This window comes from Pteropus vampyrus, unplaced genomic scaffold (assembly GCF_000151845.1).
Source record: "Pteropus vampyrus isolate Shadow unplaced genomic scaffold, Pvam_2.0 Scaffold436, whole genome shotgun sequence".
In the NCBI taxonomy this organism is placed as follows: domain Eukaryota; kingdom Metazoa; phylum Chordata; class Mammalia; order Chiroptera; family Pteropodidae; genus Pteropus; species Pteropus vampyrus.
The window spans coordinates 605044-622006 of NW_011889217.1; the positions used below are offsets into that span (position 1 = coordinate 605044).

The following is a 16963-nucleotide window of genomic DNA, read 5'->3' on the forward strand; positions in this document are numbered from 1 at the left end:
ACAGCTCAGAGGCCAATAATGGAGATAGGGCAAGTACACAGCTCTACCAAATACAAGTGATAATGCTAGGTGCCAGAAGAGAACAGTAGCACTGTTGCAAGGAGTTAGCTAACTAAGAAGTTAAAGGGAACACAGTCCACAAGATTGCCCTCACTTTTGACTGCAAAAGTCATACTGCAAAAGTTTAGACAACTGCAAAAGTTTAGACAACTGAAATAGAACAGTCCATGTGACTACCCTAACTTCTGATACCAACTGCAAGCCCATTGGTCCCCAAGACTACCCTCAAAGTTTGATAATTCACTAGAAGGGCTCACAGGACTCACTGAAAACTATTATACTCATGGTTACAGTATGTTACAGGAAAAGGATAGAGATTAAAATTGGCCAAAGGAAGAAGCACATAAGGCAGAGTCCAAGAAAGTACCAAATGTGAAGTTCCAGTTGTCCTCTCCCCATAGAGCTGGAACAGCGTGACTTTTTCAGCATCAGTGTGTGACATTACGATGGAGTATTGCCAACCAAGGAAGCTTACCCAAGTCCGAATGTTCAGTTTTTATTGGGACTCTGTTGTGTAGACATGATTGACTGCCATCGTAGCTGATCTCAGTCTCCAGTCCCTCCCTCTCGAGGTCTTCTGATACTGTGTGACTCAAAGCCTCCACCCTAAATCATATCATTGGTCTTTTTGGTGTGGCCAACCTCTACCCTAAGACTATACAGTATGGCCAGTCTGTACTCTGACTCATATTATTAGACTATATGACCCCAGTCACTTGTGATCAAAGGCCCCAGGCATGTATACAGTGACACTCCTATCAGGCATATTCCAGGGTCTTAGATATTAGACCTATTATATTAGACATATTATATGCTGTAGGTGAATCAAAAATAAGGGATTGTAAGCTGACAAGGTCTTTGCAATCCGTGAGGTCAATCAAGAGTTGCCTCGTCTAAGGGTTGCCTGCAGCACCTGGTCTTCCTAGGTGGTCTCCCATCCAAGTACTAACCAGGCCCAACCCTGCTTAGCTTCCGAGATCAGATGGGTTCGGGCTTTTCAGGGTGGCATGGCCATAGACAGGTTGTTTTCTTTTAATCACTTTGGTGAGAGTCTTTGAGAAGTGTGTGCCATATCTTACTGCCTCTTTACAAAGAATACTGTATTGTTTTTATTGGTAATTCATATTTATTATAGGGATTTGTGGGCATTCTGCCTTTTCTTACAATTGTAGATACCCCTCCAGCATGTCATTTCTTCTGTACAATCCAGTGTTCACATTAACTGGAAAACTAAGTCAATTTCATGAGTCACCTTTCCTTTACATCTTTAGAGAGCTTCTGGGGAACTTTTTCATATTATCAAACCCAGCCAACTCACTAATCTAAAACATCTTCAGTCAAAAAGCTTAAATTTGTTAGACCACTTCTGTTATCTAGTCTAGTAAGCTGCCTATATTTCTTTTAAGGTTATTTCACTAGAAGGAATGCTTTTGTCATTTTGTTTGTTTCTTAGTACATGGCAACCTGTAAATGGCATCAAGGCCAAATTCAGATGTAGATGCTGGACAACCAGCCAGGTTCACTCTTCCCCCAAGTGAGTGACTCACTTCCCATACACCAGCCTCACCACACATGTTATTTAGGATCATGCCACCATAACATTACATGTGATAGACCTTTGGAGCCATTCACACATAGTGAAAACCACGGTAATAAAACTTCGAATGCCAAAGGACTGCTGTATTCCACTTTGCCACCGTCCAGCTGTGTTGTCAGGGTTGCTCTTGAGTGTGTAGAGCTGTTTACCCGAGCACTAAATGGTATTGGATTGTTGTATATTTTCAGTTCTTACATCTGGTCTTTTTTTATTGTTTTGTCTATATTTATCCTTGCTGGGCAGTTATTTCTCTTTGCTTTGCCTACCTGTAGCAGCTTTTCTTTCATTCAGATTTTATAGTACTTAATCTGCTGTGCATTTGGAGACCAGACCACAAAGATTGTTACAATAATATTTGCATGAAAAGTCAGTAAACCTGGATCCCTATTGTGAATAAAGCATATTAATACAGGGACTGGGTTAACCTTGCTCCAGACAGGTGAAGTTGGTGAATAAACTGACTGCCAAAGAAATACAGGATATTTGGGATATACGTGTTACATTTAGCATTATACTATAGTTGTGTTGTTTCATTTATTCCTAAAGTAGTTACCCTTTCTTTTTCTTTTTCCATAGGAGCTTCCATGTACCAGTCTCAAAAGTGAAGGTATGACTGGGAAGGGACATGAGGGAACTTTCTGGGAGAAGGTAATGTTATGTAGGGTTTTGTATTTGTCTAAAGTCAGTGAAGGTACACTTAAAATTTGGGCATTTGATTATGTATAACCTTTACCTCATAAGAAAGAACCATAAATTGAATTCTAGTTGATGAAGTGCTGAAAATTTTAGGGGAAGCATATTCATGTCTGCTGCTTACTTTGAAATGCATCAAATAAAAAATAAGACAAAAAGGGATCAAATATATAGTAGCTGAAGGAAACTGGACTCTGGGTGGTGATCACACAATAAAATATATAGATGTCAGATTATAAGTACACCTGAAAATTATATAATTATATTAACTGATGTTATCCCAATAAACTTAAAAAAAGATAAAATCTATGTTAAATGATAAAAAAATAAGGTAAATTCATGAGTGTATAAGGTAAATTCAATAAGGTAAATTCATGTGTGAAAAAGTAATGGTAGAATCTAGTAGTGAGCATGTGAATGTTCACTGCAAAATTGCTTCAACTTTTTTATATGTTTGAAAATTTTCATAATAAAATATTAGGAGAAGTGAAAATAAATAATATTTAATGAAGCAAACTTTTTACACACAGACTCTGATGCTTCATTCCCTTAAGGATCTAGGACTGTTGGATACCTGGAACAGGAATTCAGCCAGCAGCCATCTTACCCTTAAGGCCCAGAATATTGTTTCTTCTTTTGTCCTTGATCCTGCTGACCCACTCTATGATGCTTCTATATCTGTCTTACTAACATAGTCTTTGGTTTAAGCCACTTTAAAACCTTTTTGGAAAATGATAGAAGATAAATATGTACAAAATAAAAGTTCTTATTCTGATCAGAAAGAAAGCTGTTTTGGTTAAGATGCTTCTGGCTGTAGCTATCAGAAAACCCAAGAAAAACTGACTTTAGCAATCGAGGTTTACTGTCTCACATAACAAGAAGTCTGGAGGCTGAACAGGTCCAAGGTTTGTTAATTCCAAGCTCAGTGGTTCCAGGATCCAATTTAGCTTCTCTGTGATTTTCTTGGTTTTCCTCTCATGGGTATAAGTTAGCTACAGCAATTCCACACCTGAGTCCTCATCTAATAACATATGGAGGAAAAAAAGATTCTTAAACTTCTCATTTTAAGAGCAAGAATCCTGAAAGGTTCTTAATATACTTTGTATCATATTCTCTGCCTAAACCTTCACTAACAAGGAGAATGGGATTAACATGATAGGCTAGACTAGTCAACATATACCTCTGCAACTGAGGAGCACATGGGTATCCAATTTCTGAACAAAATTAAGGATGTCTTATCTTGAAGATGGGGAGTAGCTGTATGGGAGCTGAACAAATATCTACATAAAAACCTCAGTCAAAATTTTGGTTATGAAAAACATAATTTGAAAAAAATTGCAACATTGGTACACTTTTAAAGTAAAAAGTGAAAATACACCCTTTTCCTATTTTTACATCCTAGTCACTTACCTAATGAAACCACTATCGATATCAATAGTTTATTGGATGTGGGTCCAAATCATTTTCTGTATTCGTACAGATATACACATGCTAGTAAAGTTTTGATTTCCCCCCTAAACTTAGGTTTATACTAAAAATTCTGTTTGTAACTTGGGGCTTTTCCTCCCCTTGGTAATAAAGACATTTTTCCATATCAGTGTATATATCTTTCCCTCTTTCAATGTGTGGGTATACCATAGTATAGTTCACTGTTGTCCTTGGGTGGTCATTTAGATTGTCTCCAGTTTTTCTTCATTACAACTAGTGCAGTAACCATCTTGTTCCACCTTTTAAAACTTTATGATGAAAAATTTCAATCATATCTGAAAGTAGAGATACTCGTGAGTATGTATCACCTATCATCAACAATTATCAACATTTTGCCTATCTTGTTTCTTCTGTCCCTCCCTTTCCTACTTTTTATTTTCATTGAAATACAACAAATCTCAAATATCATTTCACTCATAAACACTTCAGCACCTAGCCCACTTTTTTTTATTGAGATAAAATGCACATAACATAGAATGAAACATTTTAAAATATACAATTCAGTGTCATTTAGTGCATTCACATTGTTGTATAATCATCACCTCTGTCTAGTTCTAAAATATTTTCATCACCCCAAAGAAAACCCTGTATTCATTAAGTTTTCACTTCCCACTCACTTCGACCCCTGAGCCCCTGGCAACCTCTAATCTGCTTTCTGTCTCTATGGATTTACCTATTCTAAGTATTTCGTATAAATGGAACCATATAATATGTAACCTTTTGTGCCTGGCTCTTTTCATTTAGCATGTTCTCAAGGTTCATCCATGTTGTAGCACCTATCAGTACTTCATTCCTCTTTATGACTGAAGAATTCCATTGTATGTATGTGCCACCATTTGTTTATCTATTTATCTGCTGATGGACATTTGGGTTGTTTCCATCTTTTGGTTATTGAGAATAGTGCTGCTGTGAACTTTTGTACCAAATTTTATTCGAAAACCCGTTTTAAGTTCTTTTGGGTATATACCTAGAATTAGAATTGCTGGATCATATGGTAATCCTGTGTAATTTTTTGAAAAACTTCCATACTGTTTTCCACAGCAGCTATGGCATTTTACATTTTCACCAGTAGTGTGTGAGGGTTCCAGTTTCTCTATATCCTCTCCAATACTTGCTTTTTTCTGTTTTTTGTTTTTTTATTATTATAGCCATCCTAAGTGGGTGTGAAGTGATATGCTGTGGTTTTGATTTTCATTTCCCTGATTACTAAACGATGCTGAACTTTTTTCATGTAGTTGGCCATTTATATATCTTTGGAAAAGAATCTGTTCAAGCCCTTTGCCCATTTTTAAATTGGGGTTGTTTGTCTTTTTGTTGTTGAGTTGTAAGAGTTCTTTATGTATTTTGGATCCTAGACCCTTGCAAATATTTTCTCCCATCATGTGGGTTGTCTTTTCACTTTCTTGATAGTGTCCTTTGATGCACAAAAGTTTTTAATTTTGATCAGGTCCAATTTATTTTTTTTCTTTTGTTGCTTGTGCTCTTAGTGTCTTAGCTATTTCTGAAATTATATCTTTAGGAAGGATTCCTTAAAATGGAATTGCTACTTATATTTTTTGATAGATACGTATATATTCTAAAAGTTTATACTCTTATCTGCTAAGTATGTGTGCCTTTTTCTCCACACCTTCACCCATACCATATATTAAGCAGTCTTCCTATTTTCTTTTCTATTTTTTGACAATCTGAGTGGAAAATGATATTTTAATATGCATTTTCACCATAACATTTTCACCATTTTATTTACATTGTTACATTTCTATTTCTTCAGCCTGTAGTCATTCAAATATTTATTGGATGAATGTTAATATATATATATATTTTTTATAATTGCCCACAGCAGATGCTACATTTATGTGTGACAAGCGGTGTAACAAGAAACGGTTGTGTGGACGGCATAAATGTAATGAGATATGTTGTGTGGTAAGTGGGCCTATCATTGGGCACAGTCAGATGCATTCATCTGGGGCCTGGGCTTCTGGAGGCCTTAGCCATCTGGAATGCAGCCCAGATTTAGAAATTACTGGAACAGGCCCCTGAGCAGGAGTCAGAGCTGCTCAAATCAAGCTGACCTCAGCTAGGTCAAGAAGTCAGCCAGTGGCGACACGGAGGAAGAGAAAGATGAAAGACAGAAGGCCTCAGGTTCCACAGCCCGAGACCACTAGACAAGTATACAGTCCTCTGTGGGAGATTGTGTGCTGTCCCAACACACAAACTGGCCTGGCCTTAGCAACTTGGGCTTCAGATGTCATATACTCCTTGGGTCAGGTTGGCAGCAAAATGAGTTTGGTATTTTTTAAAAGAAACAAGTTTTAGTTACCTGAAATACTCACTTCTATGGAACTAAATAAAGCAAGCACTACCTGGTGTCGGTACTGTGTTATCTTATCATATGTGTGTGTGTAAACAAGATAACGCAGTACCAATAGCGGGGTAGTGCATACATACACACACGTATATGTATATATAAAATACATAATTGTTGTTACTTTTAAAATATATATATTGACGAGGTGAAGCATGATGAAATTATATAGTATGTCAAGACCTACTTATAAACCAGTGTTTGAAGGCTAAAGACTTCTCGTCGAAAATGTCAAGCATATACAAAAGCAGAAAGACTAGTATGAGTCCCCTATACCCAGTATCTACCTTTAGTAGTGATCAGCTCATGACTCATATTGTTTCATCTACATTCCCACTAATTCCTCCTCCCTTGATTATTTCGAAGCTAATCCCAAGCTCTCATCTCATCCATAAATGTAGAGAGCCTTTTTATATTATTATTAATCTTATGGTTATTTATCTAAAATATAAACTCCTCTTCCTAGGATAAGGAGCACAAGTGTCCTTTGATTTGTGGGCGGAAACTCCGTTGTGGCCTTCATAGATGTGAAGAACCTTGTCATCGTGGGAACTGCCAGACATGCTGGCAAGCTAGTAAGAGTCTTTACTGTATACTTTATTATAAGAATTTTCTAGAAATTCAGGCATAATATATTTTGAAAGATTGATAATACTTACATTGGTATGGATTACTGAACTAATGAGACTTCGTATTTCAGATATGTTGAGGTTTTTTTTTTTTTTTTAAGTTATTCCTAGTGCTGTATTAATGTCCTGAATCTTTGAAACTTGGCATGTAGGCAACAATCCTAAGATGAAGTCTGGTTCATTAATGGATACCTCTTTTGCTACCTGCCTCTTAAATATTATTGACCCAGGTTCTGTCCTCAGCAAGTCTTCTTTCTCTATGTTATTAGCAGCAGTTTTGCAAACTTTTTGGTCTTAGGACTTATTTGCAATCTTAAAAATTATTGAGGATTTCAAAAGCTCTTTCTATGTGGGTTATAGCTATATTTATCATATGAGAACTCAAAACAGACATTTTTTAAATATTGATTTATTAGTTTGTTTTTTAAAAACAATATATTCATTACATGTTAACATAAATAACATTTATTTTTAGAAAAAGTATATTTTAAAAAATTAGTGAGAAGAGTAGATGCCTGATTTAATAGAAGATAGTTGGATTCTTATATCTGCTACATCAATCTGTCGCAATATAGGTGAGGCATATGAAAAATATCTGGCCTCAACAGCTATTTGGAAAAGAGATGAGTATTTTTAAAACTTTTTCAAATATTGTGACTTTCTCCTTTGATATTATACCAAAACTCAGCCTCACTTCAGAAGAGACTTAAGTCAGTGTTTTTGTTTTTGTTCAATGTCACATTGAAATTCATTGGTTTTTGTTATATTTCAAGTGGCTCTTTTATATCATACACTGATAATTTGGAAAATAATTTTCACTGGGTTACGCATATCTTTGAAGTATTGACAAATTTTGTGTTATGCTATTAAAAACTCATACATTACCTAGTGTGAATATATGTATGCCTTAGTGTTAAAATGTACAGCTGAAACTTATTAGATTTCATTAACCAATGTCGCCATAAAAAAAATAAATAATTAATTAAAAAAAAAACTCAGACATTAATATAACTACCAATCTCCTCAGAAAAGTCTTGGGAAATATTTTAGAAAGTTGTCAAGCTCTTAGTGGTACATGTTTTCAAATATTCTATTGTCATTGAAAGCTTGAATTTTATTTTTGGCAACAAAGTCATTTTTCTTGACAGGCTCACTTTGTCCACTTTTTGCTAAAATATTAGCTAAGTACCTAAGTCTAAATAACTGTAGTTTGTCAGTGTTTTTTTAAGTAAAAATGGTGTTTTGAGGAAAAAAAGATGTTAATTCAGCTCATAGCTCAAAGAAGTGTAATTTTTTAAAACAACCAGAATATTTTTTTGTGTTCAGCAAAAGTGCTTTATGCAGATTTCCCATTTCATTTCACAGAATATTAAAAAGACATGAATTCAAGGGTCAAGAGGTTTTTTTACTGCTTCATCAAGGCCTTTCTTGAGTGAAACTGGCATTTTTTATTTATTCTAAGTGCTTGGTAGTGAAAAATACAATGATTACAGTTTAATGCTACAGTCTTGATTTGCACTAAGGCCCTGGCAGTTTTTTTGCTTTTGTACCATCAGTGCAAATGTGTACATAAGTGAAAAAAGTAAATAATATCTTAGTATTATTATAAAAAGAGTTTTGACCTTGTGGACTCCCTGAAAGGCTCTTAGAGACCCCTAGGAAACCACAGAGCACACTTTGAGAACTGCTGCATTAAAATTGGCCTAAATCAGGGTTTCCCAAAATGTCTTCTCTAGAATGCTAGGCCTGTCTTCTTTCAAAAGCAAGTTGAGTCAGTGCTTTGTTGTAAGTCATACACACAGAGTTCCATAGAAACACTGTACATGGCCCCTTACCTTTTACCTAGCTATTTCACATATATTAGCTCATCCTTACAATAAGCTTGTTGAGTGGATAGGTCAAAGTTTCATATCCCCATGTGACCAAAAGGAAGCTCAGAGGGGTCAAATTACCTGCCCATAGTCTCTGAGCAAGTGAAAAGTAGGTCTAGAACTAGAAGCCTAAGCCTCCTGACTATATTTACAGAGTTCTTTCTACCATATTGTGTAGTTTCTGAAGGGTATGCTGAAAAGTGCTAACTGGAAAAGAGCAGAAGGTGGGAGAATCCTGGAGGGCCCTGGACTTCCCAACTTGGGTGCTCTAGTTGAGAACCATGGCCAAGGGCCTGGCCTCTACCAAGGCCCAGAGTTAGAGAACTGGCTCCCCTTGGCATCTAAGGATTAGGAGGGCTCTTGACAGAGTGAGCTGCTTGTTAGAAGTATCCCATGTGAGCTCTCATTTTGATTTGGCTGTGAAGTGTGCCCGATGAACTCAGTTGTAGCTCTACACTTCATTTCAACTTCACATTTCTAGCATCATAGATGTTGCTTATACCTATAAGAATTTTTTTGAATGGCTTCAGTAGCTCTTTAGGGTTTATATTCAAATGGATATTTTTGTATTTTGTTATTTGCCCGTAGCTCTCATAATCTCTGTTCATTTTCCTAACCAAAACAACTAAAAAAAGAGCTGTATTTTTAGTGGAAGTCTCCTGTTCTCTCAAAAAGATACGGTCTATCGATCTGTTGTTTATAAAAAACATATAAAACTGTCTTGGGTTCACGGAATTAGTTTGCTGCAAGTAAAAATATATCTGTCTGCTCCTCTGTTACCAGCTCAACTTTCATAAAATAAAAACCTTTTTTAAAAAAGCAACCCCTCCAAAAATTCCTCTCTAGAAATAGAAGTCAAAAAAAAAAAGTGTGTATGTGTGTTTGTGATTATGTCCATGCTCATCCCAGACTCATGAGGGTTGTTTTGTTTCACCTGCTGCTCCACCAGGTTTTGATGAATTAACCTGCCACTGTGGCGCATCGGTGATCTACCCTCCAGTTCCTTGTGGTACCAGGCCCCCTGAGTGTACCCAAACCTGCGCCAGAATCCATGAATGTGACCATCCAGGTGTGTCCCATCTCCTTGCCTCCACACCTCATAGCCTGCTCACACCATGTCATTTAGGATTTTACATGACGGTCTTCACTGCTCTGAGGTCATGCTGTGGTGGCACCCCTTGCTGCCTGGGCTCAGGGGGTGCTTCTGTGAAAATGGGTCTGTGATCAGGGCCAGAGCTGGGAATTGCAACGCCCTCCACTTCTTTACTCTGTGGATGTCAAACACACCCAAAAGGTTGGGAGAAGCCCTGGTGGTTCTTATCTTTCAGGAATGTTTCTTCTGTCTATGTGGCCTGCATTTGTGGTGCATATTTCAAAGTTGAACATCTTTTTACAAAATTAAAAGTAACTTTAGATTTTGTTCTTGTTATAGAAGCAATATCTGTTTATTATATAAAAAGACAAATAGAGGTAAAGTCACAAGATGGAAATTAAATCATCTATTATGTCATCTTTTAGGAATTAAACTTAGTGTATGTTTTGGGGGGGCCTTTTTTCATGGGCAAAATATTCATTTGCTATTTTTTTTCCTAAAAGTTGGATCCTACTGAACTTATTCATTTTAACTAGCATTTTTGTTGTTGTTGTAGTTTTAACCTCTTTCTTTATCAGTGAATATCATTTACAATATAGATTTTTAATGGCCGTAGAGTGTTCTGTTGCATAGATGGACCATAACTTATTCAGTCAGTCTTATGTTGATGAACATTTAAGTTGTTTTCCATTTTTTTCTCATGGTCTGCTTTGGACACCAGCCAAAAGCTACTTGTCATCACCCATTTTTCATATCTGTCCAGTCTAGTTGCTTGCTTTCCTCTAGGACCATATTAGGCCTATCATTTCATTTTACCAAGTCTCAGAGGCAAACCTGAAATTACTCAAATCAGCAGATTCGATACTTACAGTAAGTCTGGCCTTATGATTTAGACTGATTGACAAATAGGCAACCAGCTCTCAATTTTTTAAGGTAATAGAGTAAAACAGAATTAAGTAAATTCTTCATGAAGTGAAAAGCTCCTTCCTTCCTTGGAGACCTTAGGATGGCCTTCCAGCTTAGTTTGCAAGCCCCTGCTGTGGTGTTCATACCAGTGTGAAGTAAATGCCCAAGACAGTACTCACCCACTCCTTCCTTTTCACTCATTTGTGATGTTAACAGATAAAGTCCAAATCTTGCTGGTTAATGTCCATAGTAAGACTTTAACCATTTGTGAGTTGTGTCGTTTTAGCTTGCTTTTATTCAGCATGTATTTAACTTTAAGTGTGTTACATATCTAGCATGGTGTCAGACACAGGAAGATTTAGAGGAAGAAAAAATAGCCCAGGACCTTGAGGTTCTTATGTTCTCCCTGAGAGGAAGAGGTTGGTAATTAAATATACATGACACAACCACCATTAAAGAAGATGGGCCAGGTAACATGGCAGCAAGCCATTTGTATAATAACTAGATCAGGGAATGTAAGAGAGCTTAGGGGTGGGTGCAATAGGAGAAGGAAGACTTTGTTGTAGAGATGAGTTTGGATGAACTGCTTCTTCCAGGCAACAAGGAAATTGTAAGGAGTCAAGGGAAGTGTGTTAGATGGATGAGTAACAAAGATGTCTGAGCAGAAGCGAGCAGTTGCTGTGTAAGGTAGGGCCAAAGAATGACAGAGTAGAATAGACAGACCGTAGGATTGTGCTACAGAAAATGAGGCAAGAAAGCTGCTTCCCTTTCTGCTCTGTTTGGCATGTCTGTCTCCCTCAGTTGGGTTTCTTTTTCTCACTCATACTCATCCTTCAACACTTGAATGTAAAGTCAGCCACTTTTTACTTTCCTGTGACCATTTCTTAAAGTACTCCTACGTTTAAAAGTTTCATGTCATAGGCCATTATAATATGTATAATAGTTTAGGTGGCTTTATTTAAATATTATTCCTAATTTTACTTTTCTGTTTCTACAGTATATCATTCTTGTCATAGTGAAGAGAAGTGTCCCCCTTGTACTTTCCTAACTCAGAAATGGTGCATGGGCAAACATGAGGTAAGTTTTCTCTCTTGTGTTCATTGTCCCAGCCAGAGATTTATGACTGGACTACTTTGAGTTGTTAGTCTCATCGTATCTCAGAGTTAATACTCCAAGAAGCAGAGATTTGCTATTGACACTTCTTTCTTTCTTTTTTTTAATTAAGGTATGGTTTGTATAAAATAAAATTTACCATTTTTAGTGTACAGGTCTATGAGTTTTGACAAAAGCATTCATTCAATCACGTAACCTCCACCACAATCAAGATGTAGAACAGTTCATCTACACTAAAAAAGCATTCCTTTATGTCCATCTATAGTTATTCTACCCCAACCTCCAGATCCTGGCAACCAATGATCCGTTCGTTGTCTGTCCCAGAAGTGTTGTCTTTTCCAGAATGTCACATAAATAGTCAAATAGATAGCATTTTGAGTCTATTCTTCTATCATTTTTAATCTGGTTATAATAAGTAAAATTAAGTCAGTTGGCCTTAAGAACATGGGCTGTTTTCTGAGACAACTTCTAGGTTAACCAGCATGGGGGGAGGCTGCTAGCCTGGGGAAAGGTGTTACAGTGAGAGCATCCAGGAGTAGAAGTGGGCTCTCCACCAGCAGCCACTGTTCCTTCTCTCTATGCCCTATGCAGCTTTCTATCTGGGCCCAAATGCCTTCCTCCAGGCTTACCTGCACCTCCTCATTGTCACTACCATGAAATATACCTCTCAGCTCTATTTGGCACTATTGACTATAGACCCTTTGAAACACTTTTAAAAATGTTTATTTTTTGAAATGCGTATTCATTGTAGACAATTATGAAAATAATTCTGCTACCCAGAGAGAAATACTCTTAACATTCTGGTGTATAGACCATCAGTCATCTGTGATACACTCTCTGTCCTATTCTATGAAGATTATATTGTTTTGTAACCACCTCTTTTTACTTCATAATGCTTGGCCAACATTTCCTGACACTCTTGACATTTATGACAACATACTTTCAGTGTTCTTATCTTGATAAACAAATTTTTCTCCACTTATTTACTGTGAGTGATTCTCAAGTCATAGTCCTTAGTATTTATTCTTCTTTCACAAATCTCCTTTCCTCTGAGAGTAACCGCTCTAATCATGTGTCATCTTTGTACTGATGGCTTATTTAGACTTCATTCAACAAATATTTATTGTGTGCCTATAATGGCTAGGTAAAGGCTGGGTTTAGATGATTCAGAAATAAACAAGGCAGTTTTGGCTCCTGCCCTGTGGAGTCTAAGTACACAGTATTGAAGGGGATAGATGAGACCTCTACCCAGGGAAGGCATTCTTAGAGGAAGTAACATCCTAAAGGATAATGAGGAGATAGACAAGTCTTGTGAGGAGGGGACAGCAGAGGGCACAGCATGTGCAAAAATTATCCCCAGCTCCCTGATAGTAGAGTAGGTAAGTGTTTAACAATTGGGAACTACAGTCTACCAAAATACTGATTGCAAAGCATTAGAAGCCTGTATATCCTAGACGCTGGAGGCTTCTTCAAAAGTAAAAGTTATGTATCACTAGAGTCGAAGTATATGCCTCATTTTGAGGGTTTTTGAAAGAATTGGAGTGATTACGAGTAACCTTTGGTTCTACAGGAATAAAACTCCAGCATCTTTTTCCTCAAGTGAGGAATCCTAGAAGGAGGCAGTTTATCAAGAAAAAAATGAGTTGGCGTTCCATGGCCTATTGCCTCTTAATTTTTTTAGAGGACGGTTGCCTTAAGCTGTGGAGACCATGGGTTGGAAGATGTGAGGAGAGTTGGGTATTTAATTACATAAAACATCCCTGCCTGCAGTCTTGAAACCATGGGCCAACAGTGCCCCCACTCTTCAGGATTTGTCTCAACTCAGTGCCCCAACTGTTTGCAGAGGAGGGAAGAGATCATCTGATCTTCCCAGTTGGTGATAGCATTTTCAAATACTCTCTAGTGATGTGGATTTATATGTTTGTTACCCACCTTGAAAATTTCATGTCCCAAGTCACACTTGGCTACTACCACGAATCCTTTGGGATCCTAACAAGCATTATTAATAAGGTTCAGATTTATGTTCTCTTCAAATTGACCTTTCAGACTACAAAAATCAGCCTAATGTCTACGGCCATGCCACCCTGAACAAGCCCGATCCCATCTGATCTTGGAAGCTAAGCATGGTCGGGCCTGATTAGTACTTGGATGAGAGACCACCTCTGAAGACCAGATGCTACAGGCGTAAAAAATAAAAAATGAGGGATTGTAAGCTGACAAAGTCCTTGCAGTCTGTGAGGTCAACCAAGGGTTGCCTCACCTAAAAAAAAAATCAGCCTAATATTTTTTCAGATAAAAAGTACTTTAAAAAAAAAAATGCTCTTTTTAAAACTTCAGAAATATTTAATGAGGAAGTTAAAACTCGCCCCAAGTTTTATACAGAGATGAAAATTTGGCTACTTCTGTCTTTCCTAGTTACGAAGCAACATCCCGTGTCACCTGGTTGATATCTCTTGCGGATTACCCTGCAGTGCCATGCTACCATGTGGGATGCACAGGTGTCAGAGACTCTGTCACAAAGGAGAATGTCTCATGGATGAGGCCTGTAAGCAGCCTTGCACCACCGCCAGAGCTGACTGTGGCCACCCATGTATGGCACCCTGCCACCTCAGTGCACCATGCCCCATGACTGCTTGCAAAGCTAAGGTACGTATTCCTGGCTCCAGGTGGAGCTTTGACTCTGGTTCTGGGACTGCTAATAAGTCCTGGGCATGCATTCTAGTCAGGGGTCATTGGTTACAAGGAACTGCAAGTTAAGTTAACGAGAGAAAGGTGAAATAAATCATATAAATTTCTGTCTGCCCAGCTCGAGATGGCCTTTTAAATAATATAAGGGTCTGTTTTGTGCAAGATGTTGTGCTAGGGCTACATCAGTGAACAGGAGGCACATGGTCCCTTCAGTTAGATGGGATAGATATTAATTACTCATAGTTAATTATAACTGTGGTGTCATGAAGGAGTAGTTACAGCCTGGTAGAGCAAGCTCTGAGAGCATATGAGACGGGGCTAACATGGTCTGCAGAATTAAGCAAGGCCGCCCTGAGTTGGTGAAAGTAGCGGGATAAGGTGGAGTTGGTTAGGTCTTAGCTGGTCCTGGGTCAAATGTCTACCTCTAGTTCAGTGGTGAAAACTCCATTTTAGTCCTGTCCCTTCAGGTGGGATTAAGGACAGGAGTAGTTCCCACTACTGGGGCACTGTAGACCAGACATTTCCCTTGTAGTATGTCAGCTACCATGTTGTCAGTTTGCATGTGTGGTTAGCTTCCTCCATCCTGGAGTGTAGCCACTCTCTATTCTCTGCCATGATTTGATTTGAGAAAGGCTTTAAAAGTGAAACCTGCCTGTTCACTTGGTTTCCATGTGCTAAAAGTCATTTTATGTTAATCTTATTTCAGATCGAGCTGCAGTGTGAATGTGGACGAAGAAAAGAGATCATGATTTGCTCTGAAGCATCTAGTACTTATCAAAGGTTAGTGCTACTTAAATGTTAACAATTGGTGGACCTAGGTAAAGGGTATACATGTGTTATAAGATCCTTGCAACTTTTGTAAAAGTTGGAAAGTTTTTAAAATAAATTTTCTTAAATTTGGTTTTTCTAGTTCAAAGAAAAGTTACTGTTTTATGTACCTTCCCTTCCCAAACTTTAATTTGTAAAATAGCCTTTTTATTTCCCTTCATCCTTCTTCCTCTCTCCCCTTTTGGTCTTATTACACCATGGGATCAGAAGGGAAGAGGTCGTGAAGTTGCATGCTTTAACATCCCACCACCAAGTCCTGTGCTCCTCCCCTGGGATGGGGGTTTCTGACTGCTCTGTGAGGTGTCTTTGCAGCCTCCTGAAATCTTGGGACCTGTGTGTTCATATAGTGATCTGAGTATAGAGGTAGATGTGTTAAGAATGGATGGTTGTATATATCTCTGATTAAAAGCAGAGATGTACCATGAAGATAGGTCTTTAGAGGTATGCAGATATTAGAGTGGCTGTGTTTAAATACCTTCTGAGTGCCAGGCATTGACCTGGATGTTCAAGGGAGTACCAAGGAGTGGATTACCTCATCGTTTCCTGTGGAGCTAGCTGCTTAGAATCTAATTGAGGAGCTAGGACCTAAGCATGTAGATAATTTATAATAGATGGGCTTCCAAGGCCACACAAATTGGCAAGTAGTAGATTTGCCTTGAAGGAGGTCTTTTATGTGCCTAATATAAGAAGGTTCTTATATAACTACAATACCTTTTCTCTTTTTTATACTTTAGAATGGCTGCTATTTCCATGGCCTCCAAAATAACAGACATGCAGCTTGGAGATTCAGTGGAGATCAGCAAGTTAATTACTAAGAAGGAAATGCACCAAGCCAGGTGATATTTTAAATGCCTTCTTTCTCCTATTAGACTTAATTTCCAGAGGGCAGGAACCATTGATTTATCTTAATCCCCCCCAGTAAAGCCCTTGCACATACAGTAGGTGTTCAACAGACATTTGATGTTATGAGTCACACCCAATGCAATCTGAAGAATTCTACTCAGGGTATTGTTAAGACCAGAGGAGACTTTTCCAGGCCTCACTCCAACCAGTAGCCAGAGGAAGCAGAGGCCTAGATATGTCCAGCCCAACCCATAGGAGAACACAGAAGCAGAGTGGCGGCTATGTGGAAAGGGGGAGCTGTGGTTGTCAGAGAGTCACTGGGAGCATTTTGGGGGCTGAGCAGGCAGGAGACACTCTGAGACCCTTCTGAGGACTCCTAGACTCCCATAAACCAGAGTCCTGCCCACCTGTCCTTGAGAGGGTCCTCATCTAGCCATCCTTTGGCCAGAGTCCACTCTGTTTCAAGGTTGACTAAAAACTTATTGCTGCATAGAAACTGAAACCTGTGCTCTGACTTTATTTTTTTCATTTGCTTCTCAAGGCTGGAGTGTGATGAGGAGTGTTTAGCCTTGGAAAGGAAAAAGTAAGTAGTGTCAACTGCTGTTTGTCTAATAATTGTCCTTGAGCTCTGTGAAACTAGTGGGAGGGAGCAACTCTTCAAGCATTCACTCACTTGACACCTGCTCTGAGTCCTTTGCTGCTACTGGAGGGCAAGAAATTCGATCATCAAGAATTGAAGTGTCATCTGTGGCCATGCCACCCTGAACAAGCCCGATTCCATCTGATCTC

The 16963-nt window shown here is 38.2% G+C and overlaps 1 protein-coding gene, 1 non-coding gene and 1 pseudogene across 6 annotated transcripts in view; 2 read left to right on the forward strand and 1 right to left on the reverse strand.

The window, feature by feature from the left end:
• Window positions 1-16963, forward strand: part of NFX1 (nuclear transcription factor, X-box binding 1) — a 60263-nt gene that overhangs the window by 29116 nt on the left and 14184 nt on the right. For 3 of the 5 annotated variants that reach the window (XM_023524012.1, XM_011381397.2, XM_011381400.2), the window contains exons 11-19: window positions 2234-2264; window positions 5679-5761; window positions 6670-6778; window positions 9653-9772; window positions 11700-11779; window positions 14231-14461; window positions 15210-15283; window positions 16066-16167; window positions 16716-16757. In XM_023524012.1, the coding sequence (XP_023379780.1) occupies window positions 2234-2264; window positions 5679-5761; window positions 6670-6778; window positions 9653-9772; window positions 11700-11779; window positions 14231-14461; window positions 15210-15283; window positions 16066-16167; window positions 16716-16757 (872 nt within the window). The remainder of the gene's footprint in view (window positions 1-2233; window positions 2265-5678; window positions 5762-6669; window positions 6779-9652; window positions 9773-11699; window positions 11780-14230; window positions 14462-15209; window positions 15284-16065; window positions 16168-16715; window positions 16758-16963) is intronic. The other 2 variants (XM_011381399.2, XM_011381398.2) reach the window with 2 other exon arrangements.
• LOC111732271 lies at window positions 962-1079 on the reverse strand. The gene has a single exon (XR_002777476.1). It is a non-coding gene; the product is annotated as a 5S ribosomal RNA (ribosomal RNA).
• Window positions 13882-14000, forward strand: LOC111732277 (annotated as a pseudogene).